Below are 16728 nucleotides of genomic sequence, written 5' to 3'. Positions count from 1 at the left end.
ACAAATCAAAGGGCGAGCTAACTGGATCCACAAAAGTGAAGAGTGTGGCTGCCAAAGAACTGCTGTTATCTCTGGCATGGCTGGGTCATTGGGACATTTCACAGAAACAAAAATGTATTTCCTGTATAGACCCAATTAAAATATCTCCGGAGACATGTTTCATGTGCACTTGAGACCTGAAGCCAAAGCTACTCCACTGGCTTACCAGGAATGAGGTTGCTTTGAAGGGCCTGAAGGAAAGCTGTGAGCACCCCCTGCTGCACTCACTAAAGCTGGGCTCAGCAGCAGCCCCTGACCTTGGGACTCCTGGCAGGAGGGTGCTCTGCCCTCCCAGGGGCTGAGCGAGAGGGACGCTGCCTCCTGCTGCCAACAGTTCAGATAACGTGGGAGGGCACTGCAGCATTCAGGGGCTGGAGGAGACGGCGCAACCTCTGTTGTAAAAGGTCAGATTTACTTTTCCCCCTGTGTCTGATTAAGCTCCACAGCTGGATTAGTTTCCTTCACAGTCAGGAGGACTTCGCTGCCCATGCACAGGTCTCTGTGGACTGATGGAAGCTGTGGGTTACTCGTTATGCAGGTACTGAGGCTTTGGTTGCTGGTTCTTTCATTTTCCATCTTGATCTTTTTTTTTTTTTTATTGCTCACCCCGTTGTTTGCACATATGTTTACACTGCAGGATCTGGATGCTTTTCTTGCTGTTCTGTGTGGGACAAGAGAGGCAGATGGCTCCCCCAGGTTGGTGAAAGGATAGTGGGAGAAGCGAGGATGGTTATTTCACTTGTAGGAAGTAATGCCTCTTGTCCTTCAGTCCCACTGGCTAATCTGCTCTCCATGTGCCCTCACCAGGTTTGGTACAGAGCAGTTGCCGCTCCAGAATTTTCTGGATGAAACTGAATAAACTTTTGCTCCAGGGGAAATTTTTCCAGCTGGAAATCAACGGTGAGTCATAAGGGGCTGCCCTGAGCACCGTGATGGGTGGGGAATCACCTGCACCATCACCATGCATGTGATCTGGATTCCGCTGCCATCTGTGTCGCAATTAGCTGCTCATTTACCCCAAAAGAACCTACCTACACCTAGCCTCTCACACTTCAGTCTGGCCAGCAGTCCTGCTGGTGAGCAAAGCTTGTATCTACAGTCACAGCCCCTTTGCCCCTTACATGTAGCTTGCCAGAGGAAAGATGGAAGGATGGTCCAATGAGGAAGGACTGACATTTGGATGTCATGTTTTTCTCTGCTGAGACTTTTCACATCTAACGAGGGAAACTAAGATGAAATTGCAACTTGGATACATCCTAGTCAGCATAAATGACTATGGCAGTATTGCCTGGGTAATACTTAGAAAACACTCTCAGTGAGAGCTGAGCAAGTACTTCAGCAAATATAGGATTTTTTTTTTCTTTTTTTTTTTTTTAATTCAGCATCACGATATTAGCAAACTGTCCTATATCAAATCGAACAAATGGTCTCCATTTTGCTGAGGAAAACAAAAATCTACTTAACCAAGATGAAAACCAGAAAATGTTAGCATTGAATTGAACAAAGTATGCAATTTGACCCCAAAACAGATTTCTTTCTGTTGAGATCAGTCCACTTTTTCCTGGGTTTTGAGCTTTTTTTGATTGATTTGGAGGCAGAACTGAAAAAGTCAAGTACAGCAAGGGTGTGGAGAGAAGTGATAGCTTTTATGAGAGCAACTGATATTGCTGGAAAAAACATACAAGCCTTCAGGCACATAAAGGTTGTTTGTTTCTTCCAGCTCTATCAGTTGGTCTCATGAAAGCTATTTTCTCCTCTTCCAAAATTCCTCTCACTTATCTGCTTAGTCTATCCTGGCTGCAAGAATACATCTACTGAAACAGCAGTTATTAGTACTGTTCGACATATAAAGATGACAGATAAATCTTGAAATTACAATGACAGCTAATTAAACCCTATCTATTTGTACAGATTCTTGTGTCTAACCCAAGACCAAAATAGCTCCTTAATCAGAAAAGCAGATAATTAACAGAATATGATGTCGTTAATTCTACCAGCATCAAGAGCTGAGCACAGCCAGCTCCCAATGTGCCTATTACTTGGCTCTCCCATAGGCCTAACAGCACACAGCATCCTGCCAAGATGAGCAAACCTGACCCACTCGTAGAACTGCCTGTCCAAAATGCATCTTGAGGATTTTAGAAATGTATGGCCCGTAACTCTTTTTTCGAGAGTAAAATCAGGAAAGGAGGAACACATGTGATATCTTGGTGGAACTCGGTAACAGCGCTTCAAGAGGGCTGTGGCACAAGCTTCTGGACACAGCACAATGGGCATTGAAGTGTATGCATGTAATGTGGGTGAGCATGAGACATGCCAGACTATCACATGCTCTCTAACACACACCAGCAGAGCTTTGCCAGCTTCTTAACAACACATGTTGTTGGAGTACACCCAGCCCAGCTGGACTTCTTTTCTGAAGAGAGCAACGTGAGGAGGACTCAGTTCTGCTCAACCCACTGCTTTCAGCTTTCCAATCCACATGTCATTTCCCAATGCCCTTTTCTGTAGATCCTTATGCTGGCCCCGTCCTGCTGGATGACAAACTAGCATCTCGCTGTGGCTATGTCCTGTCAGAAGATGTGTGGGGCAACCCCGTCTTCCGCGCCTCAGTGCTCAGCTGTCATGTGGCCAATGAGGTAAGACCTACAGATGGGCCTAAAGCCACTTCAGATGGTACATCTTCTCCAGCAAGGCAAGACTGGGACATTATATAGCATTCCAACAGCATGTTTGGAGAACCCAAGAAGTACTGAACTTGAACTAGTGTTGATGGTGTGTAGGCAACGAATAGGCAATGGCTCTTCAGTATGATGTTTGTTCAGTGTGACTGACGTGGGATTTCCTCTCCCCAAGAAATGACAGCGTAGTGCTGCTGATAAGCTGCCAGCCCCCAAGCATATCCTCGTTACTGCTGATTTGCCAGAGACTTTCTTGAAAACCTCTCTGGAAAGAAGTAGGCATCTGCTTGAAAAAGCAACATTTGCAGTGTGATTCTGGCAGATCATTTTCTGGCTTAATTTGTGTGGTAATGTGCCTGTTAACACATGCCTAGGGATGTAGATCACACACATCTATTAGATCCAAATTTGCCTGGTGTAACTTTAGCCATCTGAAAGATAACGTCTGGTCTAAACTAGTTGTTTATGCTTCCACAATAGTCAATGGAGAGAATCAGGCATCTCCGGAAGGTGATTCACTCCTTCCTAAAATATGTATAAAGTTTAGCCTGGATTTCTAATTTCTAATGTTAGTCAAAACTAAATAAACCTAGAAACAGAACATACCAGAGAAAAACCTTCTTATCTTGCCCGCATATTTTCTGGCATGTCCTGAAAGCCCCGCAGAGAAAATAAGGTAAAAATGTATGGGGAAATCTTATGTTAACGTGAACAGGGGGTGTACACTGTGTTGTGCAATGACCAAGATTTTTAGACTGAATTCTTTTTCGGGAGGGTTTTGCCTTTGTTTGCGTTTCTGTAGATAAATAATACTTCCGTGTCAGATAGAAGCATAGCCCATGGCTTCACGTTCAGCTCCTGCAGGACTGAAGGATCAAGAAGACTTTGTAATGGAGCTAGTCAAGAGCGCTTTACCTCCATTTTCCCTCCCAGGCAGATGAGCTGTTTTCACTGACTGTGAACATTAAAGTCTCCTCATTTGCAAGCATGAGGGCAGCTGTGACCTACACCTACCCTATGTACTGCTCCTACTCTTCCTGGGCCTCGAGAGAAATTGTGTGTGAAGAAAACTACATGGAGGTAAAAGTTTTACCACTACAGGCAAAGCCACATCCAAGCTCTCTCCAAGCACAGCAACCTCCACAACCTCCCATCAGACATAGGTTGGGATGCACGCTGCTATTCAGCATAGGCTGCAGCTGTGGATGCTCATCAATAAAACATTTACCTGCCACAAGTATTTACATGCAGTGAAAATTCAGAGAAGTATACAGATGCTGTAAGCTTGACCCTATAAGAAAATCAGCAGTGATGCAGCCTGACCTATTCATGGCAATAATTTCATGTTATAGAGTGCTGCAGCACAAACAAGGATGTTATCCTTCTATATGAAATATTAAAACCTGAAATCCATTGCATCATGCAACTCAGAGGACACCCCTTGTGGGCTAGAGCATGCCTATTTCTAGATTTGGCTGTTCAACCTTCTATCAGTATTCCTGGGTGCACAGCCTGCATGGGAAGGGGGAACCAGTTCTGACATAACAAGTTGCCTGTTTCCCTGTACCTTCAGTGAAGAGAACCAGATGCCTCTGGAAGTCTCTACAGAATGATTTAGTCTTCGGCTTGCCAGTTATGAAACAGGACCTTTGATTTACCTGGTTATACACAAAAGTACTCCTCCTTTTGTACATGAAACACTAAAAACGCAATGGTTTTGACCTCCAGTTTAAAGTCACAGAACTTAAAAGAGTGCAGAACCCTTCAGGACGCATTTTAGTCACCTGCAGAGAATGCAACTTGCTAAATCCATACACACACTGGAAAAGAAATTTGAAAATCCTCTACCTGCCTCCCATGCCTATCATAATGCTGAAGATTTGCTTGTTTCCAAATAATAACCTCTGTGTTCCCAGGTGTCAGTGAAGACTGATGTCCCTGCAGTTTCAAATGACTACACCGTAGCATGGATGTCAGCACTGCCAGAGGTATGAAGGAGTCTTTTCTAGCAGCTTCTAGCCTGCTTCTTCTTGGTAACCTCATGAGTAATGCTCAGGGCACAACTCCCATCTCTGTCAAAAAAAGGAATACAACAAAGATGTCACCAAGTACTCAAAAACGCTCTCAAGTTTTCTTAGAGATCTAGATCGCAAAAAAACATTTAGGAGGGAGAGCAGAGCCATGTGCTTCTTATGTTTGTGGAAACTGAGTACAAAACAGACAAAGGTAGGCAGTTCTTCACGCAATGGGTAGTGAATCTGTCAAATATCCTACCAAAAAATGTGGCTGCTAAAATCTTGCTTGGTATCAAGGATAGCCTAGAAACGTTCATATAGGCAAAATCCAATAGGACATACAAAGAAGCGACAGAAAGCTCAAGAGTCTCTGAGCTGAAAATAATTTGAGGTTGGAAAGTATTAGGAGGCACATCTGTATGCTTGTTCTATTTTTCTTACATTTCACTTTCTTCATATGGCCATTTTTCCTTTCGGTTACTTCCCACACCCCCACCCCTTCACACACACATGGATACCATTTGAGAAGGAGGCCATTCTAGACCACAACAGACATTCATCTCATCTTATCTTTGACACAGCATGCCCACTTTTGATAAAAGGTATTCTGTCACGTGACTACTCCACTGTTCCAATATTTGACAGACACAAAGGCAATCATCTTATTAACTGTACAGGCATTTTTTCCAAGGGGATTTGATCAATGCCAACAGTGAGAGTTTCTGACAGAGTTGGTATGGAACTATCTCTATAGAAAATTCCTTAAGTTTTTTATATATCAAGCATGTTTCTTGTCTGGGTGGACCAGTTGTGTCCTAGCAATAAAACAGATACTACAACATCACAACTATTTATAAGATAGACTTTGATCTGATGCAGCTCATCTCTCTCTTGCAGACTCAGAATGTTGCATACCAGGTATGGCAACTGATGTTTGTTTCTCCATCAGGGAGAAAGAGAATACTGGTAAGCGATGCAGCAAAACTGGGCTACAGCTTCAATAATACACTTTCCCGAGTGTACCTCCGTGCTCCCTACCACAGCAATGAATCTGAAATCAGTGTGGTGAGTTGCTGCTCTCACTTGGAAACAAAACTGAGTTCTTCCACTGCCTCCCTAGCACATCAGTTTGTCTTTTTTCCTGTATCCCAACAGGTCGGTGGTGTAGACATGAACATGATCACCTCCACTTCTATGTATAGGCAGCGGTGGTTACTTTTGCTGATTGACATGACAGTCTCCTGTCCTCTAGGTAAGGTTTTCTTCCATGCTTACCAAAAATTACTACCTAAGTATCTAGTAAGAAACACAGTCCCCCTGTTTCTCTGTGACCTACTCTTTAAGAGAAGAGGTTTGCAAGCTTCCCTCCGAGCAGCATGAGCTAAGAGTCCATGGCCTTAGTCCTGAACAAACATGTTTGTTCCCTGCTATAACACATTACTTGTGTTCCTGGTGCACTTTTGTCCCCTAGTCTAGTTTCTCAGACTCCTGCATTAGAGCTGGAGACCAATAAAATTGCTGCAGAAGGGCAGGGAGCATTCCCTGTTCTAACCTCAGCACCTTTGGTTCTTCACTGTCAACACAACTCCATCCATGGATGAAGCTCTGTCCTTGGGACTCACCTAGACCTCTTCTGTAGAGATGTAGAGTTAGTCTGGCTTTTTGCAGAGCAGAGGTAGCTGCACCTTCTGTCTCTCAGCTCAGTCTGAACATAATTTGATCAATCAGTGAGGAAAAAGGATATCGTAAATTGTCACAACCGTGAAGCCAATATTTTTAGGAAAAAAATCCAAGCAAGTGGCTCTGTGTCCTATTCCTTTGCCAGTAAAGCAAAATTCTGGGACAAAAAAGACAGCAGAGCAGATAAGGGGGACCATGACTGTCAGTAATTAATAAATTAATTGCTCATTTGAAACTGGTAATTGAAGTCTCGTATGGCAGAAAAGCCATCAAGGCTTTTCTACAAGGTGTTTCATTAGTGAAAGCTGTAGAAGTGCTCTAGTGAAAAGGAGTCAGGGAAAACAACCACTGCAGAGGGAAGGCTCACTAGTAACTCCAACTGCCCGGCCTTCTAGGACTGTCTGTCTAACTCAACAGATGGTACCAGCTTCACTGATACTACGCTGACATGGACTGTGCCAAGTATTATCCCCACATTAGTGCTTCAAGAATCCACCTTTTTGTCTAAAACCATTTTAATGGGAGTCGACGGCCAATATATAGTAAACCCAGACAAGAACAACTACTTACTGGAGCACAACAAGACACATATTGGAGTAACTATCCCCATTGGAGCAGAAGGAGGAAAACTAAAGGTTAGTACGAACCTGTCACAGACTAATACGTTTTAGATGGATGATGCACCACGGAAAACATTTCCAAGCCATGTTCCAAAAAGTGATTGCTGTTTGAAATTCTCAGATACAAGCAATACCAGAAGACTAGATACTCCCTCTCTGTGTCTCAAAAGAACTTTCTCAAAAGTATCTCTGATTAGAAAACACGGTAGATGCAAAAGAGTGTATTTTCCTGATAACGTCTATGCTAATAAATTATAAGGGATTCCTGGGCACTGCAGTTCAATCACCTACATTATTACATTAAGATCTGGTCCTGGAATATTTCTGGCCAGGTCAATGAGCAGTTTCCCAGACAACTTCCATGCAGTCATCATGAGTTAACACGAAACAGGGTTTACTGCCAGAACATAATTTGGGCCCAGCCACTTGTTTTGGACATAGTGTAATCTGTGTCAATCTATAGTTACAGGCACAGAGGCAGAGACCAAAGAAATGTTAAAAGTAAAAATGGAGCTGGCAGTATTCTCACAAGACTCTTTACTAGTTAAGTTATGAAGGTGACAGTGGTGTGACTTTGACTTATCCTCCTCAGCAGTTAACTTTTTGGTGTATCAGTGGATACTTACATCACCATGGGCACAATAGCACCAGACACACTTAGTCTGAAGAGCTGCTGAAGCGCTGAAAAATTTTCCAAGCAAAATGGGACAGAATGAGAGACACAACTGATTGCCCAGTGACAGCTAAAAAAGAAAATATATGCAAATACTAAACTTATTTACTAAATTTACTGAGGATGTCCCAGACCCAATACTACCTTACTAAGGATCTCAGCAGCATGTGAGGAAAACATGGACCTGACAAATGGGCCCAGGCAAAGAAACAAGATCCTAACATAGCAAAATCCATCCCAAACTTCCCTACAACACTATTTTTCCTTTATAGTGTAAGAATTTAAACCTTATTCCATCATTCCTTCATTGAGGCTTTGACTATTGAGGCCTAATCACAGATTTTACCTCCTAGAGTTCTGTATCTGGCGGTGTATATGGAATCATTTACAGCATTGACTTGTTCTTGGAGCACACGTGGACAGATGCAGACTGGCAAACCACTAAGTATACTGTCATCAAATCCATCACTACACCTTTCATGCCACAAATACCAACCGTTATCAACAGTAAGTCATTCTTCCCTTTGACTTTCCCACTCTCATCCTTCTGCTGCAATATGTGTTACTCCATTTGACCTTTGCTACACACTGATATTCGCCAGAATGTTCTCAACTCCCACTTCCAATTTGCTAGCCAAAGACAAGATTCGAGGCATTAAAAAAACAAAATGAACCTTTAGCACGCATAAGTGTACCATTTATCCCCTGTCTTTATGAGATGAAACGACAATTTTAAGTTGCTGATAAGAACATTTCTGTCACTCCAACCACCAGATTTTTTTCCAAGAATAAAGATCTAGAGTAAAGATGTTGCATTATGCAATAATCACACTGAGGGGAAGAACTGCCTGAGGCCAGTGTCCACGAACGGCATTTTCTCCTCAAACCAGCTTGCATTTGTTATCTGAAAAATACTGAAATCATCATGTAAAACAGTGGTGCAGAAATGTTTGTGTTTTTTTAAATGATATTTTCCAATGCACTAAGGCACTAGACATCTTTCAGAGATATTTGGATAACTGATACTTAAAAGAAAATAAATTTTAGAAGAGCCCCTTAGCATTTATTATCATAGTTTTCCCCTATTTTATGCAGCTGAAGTGGATTCTAGATTCCACGGCTGAAAAGTCATTGCATGTCATAGTGCACCTCTAGAAAGTTACCGAACCCGCTTTCTGTGAGGTTGTATATATGTATATATTTGTTGTTAATCTCTCGCAGCTTGAAGCAATTCTCATGTACTCAGAGTATTTCAGATCTGACTAGAATACAAACAGTCATTAATCAGGGCCATTAAAGAGATGGCTGTTGGCTAAGTTTCCTGGAACATGAATGGGAGGCCACCCCAACTGTCTTAGTTACTTGATCCACATCAGCAATAATTTGGTGTTCTCTCCTACAGATACTCTGCCAGAGGAAAAGATATTTAATGTTGCATTTGGACACTTTCTTCCTGATGTCTCTCTGGTGGCAATAACAATAGGAAATGTGCCATTTACCCTCAGAGAAGCACAGCAGCATGGGTATAAGATCTATGAAACTCCTTTTTCTAATGGAACGAAAGAATTTATCTTGGAAGTCTCCTTTGATGATCCATACGTTCTAAAGGAGGTAAGATATAGTAGATCTCTGCTGTGTGGAGGAAGTAGGGCAGTCCTTTTGCTGAACAATTGCCTGTCTCTTATTAATCAACAGCCATTCTTTTATCATTCCTTTATCATTCCTATATTATTCCTTTATTAAAGGTGTCAGTGATTCTGAATTCATCTGAATTAAGATTAGAGATTTGCCTGTTGCATGTTGCTCTCCCTAGACCTCTGCAGCATCAAGTGTAGCTAGATAGCATGAAATATGACTTCCTTTAGTGTCTGTCAGCACAGTTAATTTCCAGGCACAATGCTGAGCAGGAAGAAGTTTGTCAAATCTCTGTTAAATGCTGCCCCTTGAAACAGGAGTCCCTTGGAAAAATAAATCAATTACTACAATCCTGCAAACCAGCCATTACCAACATCCAGTGACTCCCAAACCTGCTTTTATGCAGAGCCATTTGCCTGTTGGCACAGGGCAAGCACCACACGGATAGGTACAGGCTGACTCAGGTTATTCTATATGTAATTCTGTTCAGCTTCAGACCGCTTGTAATCTAAATATTTCTAAAAAGTATAAACTTGCAGAGGGAATTCAGCCTCTCATTTTAGGGGGAGGATGCTGAGGTGCACCTCTGCCACCTTTTTGACCAAATCACGCAGAGCTGCAGTGCTATTTTCTGTTACAAGGAACAACACTGTGAACGCACGGGATCTGGACTTGCACAAATAATTTCAGACTGCAGTCAAACCACAGTTAAATTGCATTAAGGAGCAAAGTAAGCCACAACATTTCATTTCATACTTCTTTCAGGTTGAACAGCAGGTTTAGCTTCAGGGGCACTTGTACTAAAATAAATGAGAATGTTGAGAAATTTCTCATAGCACCTCCTCATATCTTCTACCTTACCAATTAATCATTCTCCTGCATTCAGACCACAGTAAAGATAAGGATTTGGACCCAGACCTCCCTCTTTGGGCTCTTTCGCTAGCAGGCTTCTGCCTCCATTTTCTGAGCAGCACGATATTCTCCATATTTATGTTTGGCCAACAGAGCTGTTGAATCCAGTCCAGATTTCTGAATAGTTTTAGGCCAACTGAAGCGACGTTTTTGGAGAAAAGCTGTTTGTTAGGGAGAGGAGAGTGCTAGAATGATTATTTAGTGCTGCTCAGGGTATGCATCTCTGTCTGCGCTGGAAGCCATTGCTACCACAGCCTTATACTTCTCTCTCTTTCAGTATGTGAACAGAAATGAAACAAAATATACCCTTCTTGTTAACTACACTATAAGCGTGGGTCCAGAGATGATACCCTATTATCATTCTGCAGAGGTGGAATGTGTGATTGCAGATATTGGTAAGTTTTGCCACAATATTGAATGGTTTGCATCAACAGCATGGATGATTTTCATTGAATTCACAGGGGAGTTAGGCTGAGGATGAGAGCTTTTGGGAAAACCCCACCCTTCAATAGCTCATTATTGGTAACCAGGCCAACTTGCTGCTTTTCTGATGGCAGCTCTTCTGCATACTGGCAAGACAATCTGCCCTCGAGACACTGAGAGCTATAAAAACCAGTGTGTAAAAGTAGTTGGCTAGCAAACTCAGCGAACAAGATGCCTCATAACTTGAACATACATCTACTGGCAAAACTTTCAGACATTGCTACGAATTTCAGTTTGTCCTCAAATGCAATTCTGCCTCTGTGTCCAGGACAAAATGCAAATAAATTGCTGTGAACTCCAAAGAGAACATTTCTATAAAGAGAAAATCATCTGGTACGAGCTGAATTTAGCAGCTTATTGAAACAGCCAGGAGGTCCAGTTGGTATTTTTTCAAACTTCTTAGATTCTGGATGTCCCAAAGGTGACAGTCTCTTCACTGTCCTGTTCCATCTTTAAAGTTGCTCTGAGCTCAGCCTAAAGAAGACTGACCAAACAAATCAATTTACATACGTAGTCCGTCTTGCATTACTAAACAGGGAGCAATCCTGTCAGCAAGCTGGCAGGCCAGGGCTAAAGTATAAGGATTCCAGATCCTGCTGACTGTGAGCTGTACATACACAGCACAGCCAACAACCATAGGTGATGCCAATACATGTGTGCACTGCTGCAGTGCCAGTGCAAAATTGACAGATACAGATCTGTGCCTGAGGCAAACCCTCATTCACTGCTAACTCTTTATCCCACCTCCTCCCACAGAAATACCAGAAGCAGTTGGTTACTGTGATGAAGAAAACCTCTACCTGATCATTCCTGGTTTTGGCCTGCACCAGTACTGGAACCTGTACCTTGGCACCAAGCTTCTGAACAGGCACACTGCACATACAAATGGGTACCTGACAGCTACCAATGCTACTCATCTGATCCTGCAAATACCTCTGTTTGCTGTGGGAGTCATCTATGAGGTATGTGAACTGTGTTAACAGCCTTCTTTAAAGCACTTAGGGCTGTTTGTCCACACAGATACAGTTACACTGCCACAATGCCACAGTATAACGGGTATTGGAAAACCTGTAGAGGGGATGACTCTAAACCAGTGCAAGGAGGACAAGAGTGACCAACGCAGACTCTTCTGGTAATGCCATGTGTTACATGATCTGCAGTGCTAATGCTAAAAGATGTGCACCAAAAACAGACTTCAAAACAGACTCCTCAGTGTTAATAGTAAGAAGAGGCAAAATGTCCCTTCTGCACAAAGCCAAAAACTGTATTTCAACATAACTTTGATGTTCCTTTTAAAGGAACGTCTTGTAGAAATGTTAAAATTGATGTGGTAGTAAATATCTGGAGCATTTTACAATAATCAGACAAAATTTATCTCTCTTTGACAGTGACAAATTAATTCATAACAGAAAACTCCTGCCTCCATGCTGCATCAGGCTTGAGTTGTCACACTGACATAACTCTCATGACTTTTTGGTATTCAAATGGCACAAACTAAAGAGCAGAATTTTGGCCTTAACAGGAGATCTCTTCCATCCCCTCCTTCACAGGAAGTGTCCTTCCAGAAAATTAAAGCAAGGTTTGATGTTGCCCTAAGGAAAGTGAGAACCATGGAGACCTTGCAGACATTCTCTGTTAGCTGCAATTTTAATTCCCCAGCATTTATATGTAAGTTGTAAAAATGGTCAATCAACAAAGAGGTCTGTACTTCTTCCCTTGAGTTTACAACCAACTCTGATTTTCTCAGTATGCTACCCAGATGGTACTGTAATTCTATCAGCCCAAATGAAGACAGTTCCTGGCATTGATATGAGTAGAACCCAACTAAGGGATAGCTCATGCAAGCCTAAAGAGTATAACAAAGAACATGCCTTCTTCAAATTCCATGTCACCACCTGTGGCACTTCAGTAAGGGTAAGTCTGTGACCGGAACAAACACATCTGCTGCAAGTCTCTGTCTCTTCTGCATTTTCTCTTTTGTTGCCTTGCCCCAGAACCCGAGAAAATCTGGTTTTTAATGAGCTTCCTATATGCACAGTTTGAAGGTGATCACATTGTTTATGAAAATGAAATCTCTTATGAGAAAGAGATTCTTCCAGGACAAAGCCAGTCGACAATCACAAGAGATCCAGACTACAGGTAGGAGCAGCAACTGCTCAATGACAACACACTTTGGTGGTGGAAAGAGAACACATACATTACTGTTTTTCCTATTATAGTTTAACAGTCTTGTGCTACTATCGAGCAAAAGAGACAGTGATGCTAGGTGCCTTCATTAGCAAGCCTTCTGCATCACATCCCTCTGGCTCTGGTACAATAGTGCCAAGGTCAAATTCTGCAGGTAGGCGATTGTCTTTTTTCTTTTAATTAGCTTTTCACTCGGGTAGATAGAGATAGGACAAGGGGGAATAGTTTTAAGCTCAAGGAGGGAAGGTTTAGATTAGATGTCAGGGGGATGTTCTTCACAGAGAGAGTGGTGAGGTGTTGGAATAGGCTGCCCAGAAAGGCTGTGGATGCCCCATTCCTGGCAGTGTTCAAGATCAGGTTGGAGGGTCAGGCCCTGGGCAGCCTGGTCTAGTACCAGATCTGGAGGTTGGTGGCCCTGCCTGTGGCAGGGGGGTTGGAATTGATGATCCTTGGGGTACCTTCCAACCCAAGACATTCTATGATTCTATGATCTTCCTACAATTTGGAACTTCTGTGACTTTTTCACTTGTAATCTGCTTTCTACTAAAGAACATCACCAACATTTCCTTATCTGCAGTACACAGAAGGATAAGACAAGCTCTGAATGTAGTTTCAAGAGTGTCCAAAAGTAAGTCTTAAAAAAAAAAAAAAAAAAAAAAAAAAATCAGAAAAACTCCACATGTGCTTTGATCTAAAAATTTTAGCCTACAACAAAATCCCCTGATGTTTTCTCAAGGTGAATCTTTCGTGGATTTCTACGAGCCCGATGTGGCGATACTCAAGCGACCCACAGAGCCTGTGTTTCTCGAGGTGGAGCTGAAAGATGAGAGCCCTGATGCTGAGTTATACCTGGATAACTGTTGGGTGGCAGGGTCTCTAGATTTCAACAGCACCCCAAGGTGGAACATCACTGTGGATGGGCAAGTAGTAACTGAATGACCAATGTGTTCATCAGAGGAACTATGATTTCTTCTAGATCTTTTGATCTGTTCTCTCAAATAGGTGTGAGATTAATGGCAGTGAGTATGTTGCAGAGTTCTGCTCAGTAGCTGCTAGCTCTAGAGTGAGACACCCTTCTCATTTCAAAAGGCTGGCAGTAAGGACCCTGACACATCGACTGAAACAGGTAAGGTTAAGTAAAAGGCTCATCTACCATTCATGGACCCAATCTGGAGTACTTCTTAAGATCAATTAAAAACCCAGCCAATTTAAATACCTCACAGAGTTAAGACCTATCCAGCGTCCAGCCCAAGTAGCCTGACTGGAGTGTAGATTTAATTTAGTTCTCTTCTCAAATCCCCTCTGTAACATGATTCCAGTGACTTGAAATTGGACAGTCTGGAGTAAACAATGAAATTTGGTATGCAAATACGATTTTTATATGGTGTTCTTGAGATTTTATAGGGACATATTCACAGCACTTCAACTGAACATGTCTAGAACAGAAAACTCAACTTTTACACCATAACATGCAACAGGAATTTGACCCTGTCATCTCTCACCTGCCAGTCAGACATCTGCTCAGAAGCCAGACCAGTAGGCAGGGAAGCAGAGGAATGTGTGTCTGGCCTTACATTTTGGAGAATCTGTTTTCCTTCAACATTGTAAGAAGAGCAAAGAAAACCCAGAACAGTCAACTGGGAGTGCATTGTACCTCAGGTACCCAGTTGAGTTGATTCTAGCTCAAGTCATGGCAGCACCACTGTCTAGGCAGCTTAAGCACATGATTTTTTTACTTGGCCTTTTTTGAGTTGTTCAACTTGTGAACTTGCTAGAAATGAACATGATGCAATTCTGGCATGTGCTACTTCCTAAACGGGCAGCTGCATCTAGCGCAAGATTGAGTTTCTGTCTAGCTTTAACACTCAGCCTCTCTGAGGCTCATGAGGTTTTCACTTCTCTCATCTCAGCCTCTCAGTTACCAAACTGCCTGAGGGCTTCTTTGACACCAAATTTGAAATTCAAAGCAGGTTCAGCTAGAAGGTGTCATATGCAAGTGTTCAGACAAACCTGAGTCTAATCAGCTGTAACTTCTGCAAAAGGAGAACAAAAGGCATAACAGTGCTCTGCAAGAGAGATCTCATGTGGACCAAATGGTTCTGCTTCTTCTCAGGTGTATGTGCACTGTTCAGTGGCAGTCTGCTCTGCTGCTAACACACTGCCTGGCATTCCTTGCAGAGGACAGTGCAGCCCAAGCACAGAGAGGAACGGTAAGTGCTCAGAGAAAAAGATCCTTAGCAAAGCACTCCTGGCCTGATGATTTCAAGGGATTTAGGACTCTTGATTTTGGTATCTGAAATGTCTTCAATATGGAGTCTGTAATGTTACCTTGAGCTCATAGTTTAATACATTAGCACTGAAGAACAGCATTTATATGTTCTTGAAAAGATACACAAATACGTGTCATTCTCAGCCTTTCCAGGTCACAATTCAGCCCACCTCCATGGTTATGTACTTGCTGGACCAGTCTGGATTGTTGAATCAGACCTAAGATGAAGCACATAAACTGAATTTGGTAAGAACGCTTGGCCCTGTGCACTCACTTATGTCACCTTGTTTTGAGTCACTTGATACATACCTTGTCTTATAAGACCTTTCTGGGACACTGTCTCCAGCTTGGTTCTGCTACCTTTTCAAAAGCATTTGGGATAAGAACTTGGGAACAAGCAGGGTATGTGGTCTCCTGGTTTATTGCTTGAACCAATAAGAAAGGAAAGAAGGAGAGCTACCTGCCAAGCAAAACACAGGTGGTACAGCTCTAGAGAAGATGCCAGCAGTAAAACATGGTATGCTGGAGTCAGGCAGTTTTGGAAACGTGGAAGATGCTATTTCAGCAGGTTTTCAACTGGACTGCCTTCAGCAGTCATCGGGATTGAACTGAAAGAAAACGGATTCAAAATATTAAATACAAAGAGTAACAAAACATCATTGTATCCAAATCCCCCCAAAATGTTAGGGCACACCCCATAGCTTTGTCTGTCTTTAGAGGACCAGAGCTATTCACCGAGTGCTCCAGCTTCACTCATCACTTTGCTGTGTGTCTCCAACAGCACTCAAAGGCTCTGCTATGCCGGCTACTCTCTCAACATGCATCCAGACACTGAAGCTACCTCTCAGTGATTACAAAACTATCTTGCTTGAAGTGAAAAGTTCAGACTGTGGGACTCAGGACAGCTCTACAACACTGGAAAGTGCTAAGGTCTGCCAACAGGATTAGCAAATGGTGTAACCTGTTGTCTCTCTGAAGTGACTACAAAAGAAAACTTACCAGAAAGTAACCCCAAGCTTCAAAATAACACTTCTTGCTTCTTCCAGCTGTTGAAATATGGACTTGCAGATCACGAAAATGATTCTTCCAGCTGTTGAAATATGGATTTGCAGATAACTAAATTTATTCCAATCCTGATTATGGCTGCTTCTTGAAGTAACTGCCAATTCCTCCATGTGAATGTAAAGTGAAAATCTGAAAAGTCAAATAAAAATACATACAAACTAATGTAAGCACAGAACATCTCTTTGCTAGTTTGCAACAGCAACCGTCCGTTGTACTACCACTGGCTCCAAAGAGTCAGGCAACCTGCTACTTAGGGCTTCTTCCACATGCAATACGGTGTCACAACAGTTGTTTTTTGATTATAATACTGCATTGATCTGAGCTTCTTGGAAGCTTGTTAGTTCCCTGCTTTTGTCTCTCCTAACTCCAATGAGGGAGAACAGATGCTCCAACATCAGGGAAATGAACAACTCATTTGACTATTTATTTTCTTTGAGTACAGAAAACATTTTTTAAGAGAATAAAAAAA

General features: G+C 42.4%; 1 protein-coding gene across 3 annotated transcripts; it reads left to right on the top strand.

Moving 5' to 3' along the window:
- The first annotated feature begins 364 nt into the window (after positions 1-364).
- Positions 365-16421, top strand: LOC128083208 (uncharacterized). Of its 3 annotated transcripts, none has more exons than XM_052688235.1 (23): positions 367-577; positions 677-735; positions 847-939; positions 2551-2678; positions 3654-3800; positions 4637-4708; positions 5633-5800; positions 5891-5987; positions 6833-7050; positions 8062-8215; positions 9111-9319; positions 10533-10650; positions 11495-11700; positions 12289-12406; positions 12486-12652; positions 12777-12877; positions 12958-13079; positions 13503-13553; positions 13662-13824; positions 13928-14051; positions 15039-15135; positions 15339-15440; positions 15976-16421. In XM_052688235.1, the coding sequence occupies exons 1-22, from the start codon at positions 549-551 to the stop codon at positions 15419-15421; spliced, it is 2724 nt and encodes a 907-aa protein (XP_052544195.1). In that variant the 5' UTR covers positions 367-548; the 3' UTR covers positions 15422-15440; positions 15976-16421. The 3 variants fall into 3 exon arrangements, with proteins under 3 accessions (XP_052544204.1, XP_052544195.1, XP_052544186.1); XM_052688226.1 differs by having other exon boundaries at positions 368-577; positions 13662-13845; XM_052688244.1 differs by lacking the exons at positions 13928-14051; positions 15039-15135; positions 15339-15440; positions 15976-16421 and having other exon boundaries at positions 365-577; positions 13475-13553; positions 13662-13780.
- Positions 16422-16728: the final 307 nt, after the last annotated feature.

Source organism: Tympanuchus pallidicinctus, unplaced genomic scaffold (assembly GCF_026119805.1).
Source record: "Tympanuchus pallidicinctus isolate F22 unplaced genomic scaffold, pur_lepc_1.0 scaffold1, whole genome shotgun sequence".
NCBI lineage: Eukaryota > Metazoa > Chordata > Aves > Galliformes > Phasianidae > Tympanuchus > Tympanuchus pallidicinctus.
The sequence above is the reverse complement of the archived record's forward strand: the minus strand, read 5'-3'. Positions and strand labels throughout refer to the sequence as shown.

What these genes read in the sequence shown, in the direction of transcription:
- LOC128083208 (XM_052688226.1), top strand. Translation starts at nt 549, where the DNA reads ATGGAAGCTGTGGGTTACTCGTTATGCAG. An exon ending in GTGGGTTACTCGTTATGCAG is followed by an intron (nt 578 to 676) that starts GTACTGAGGCTT and finishes TTTACACTGCAG; the next exon opens with GATCTGGATGCTTTTCTTGC. An exon ending in ATCCATACGTTCTAAAGGAG is followed by an intron (nt 9,320 to 10,532) that starts GTAAGATATAGT and finishes TCTCTCTTTCAG; the next exon opens with TATGTGAACAGAAATGAAAC.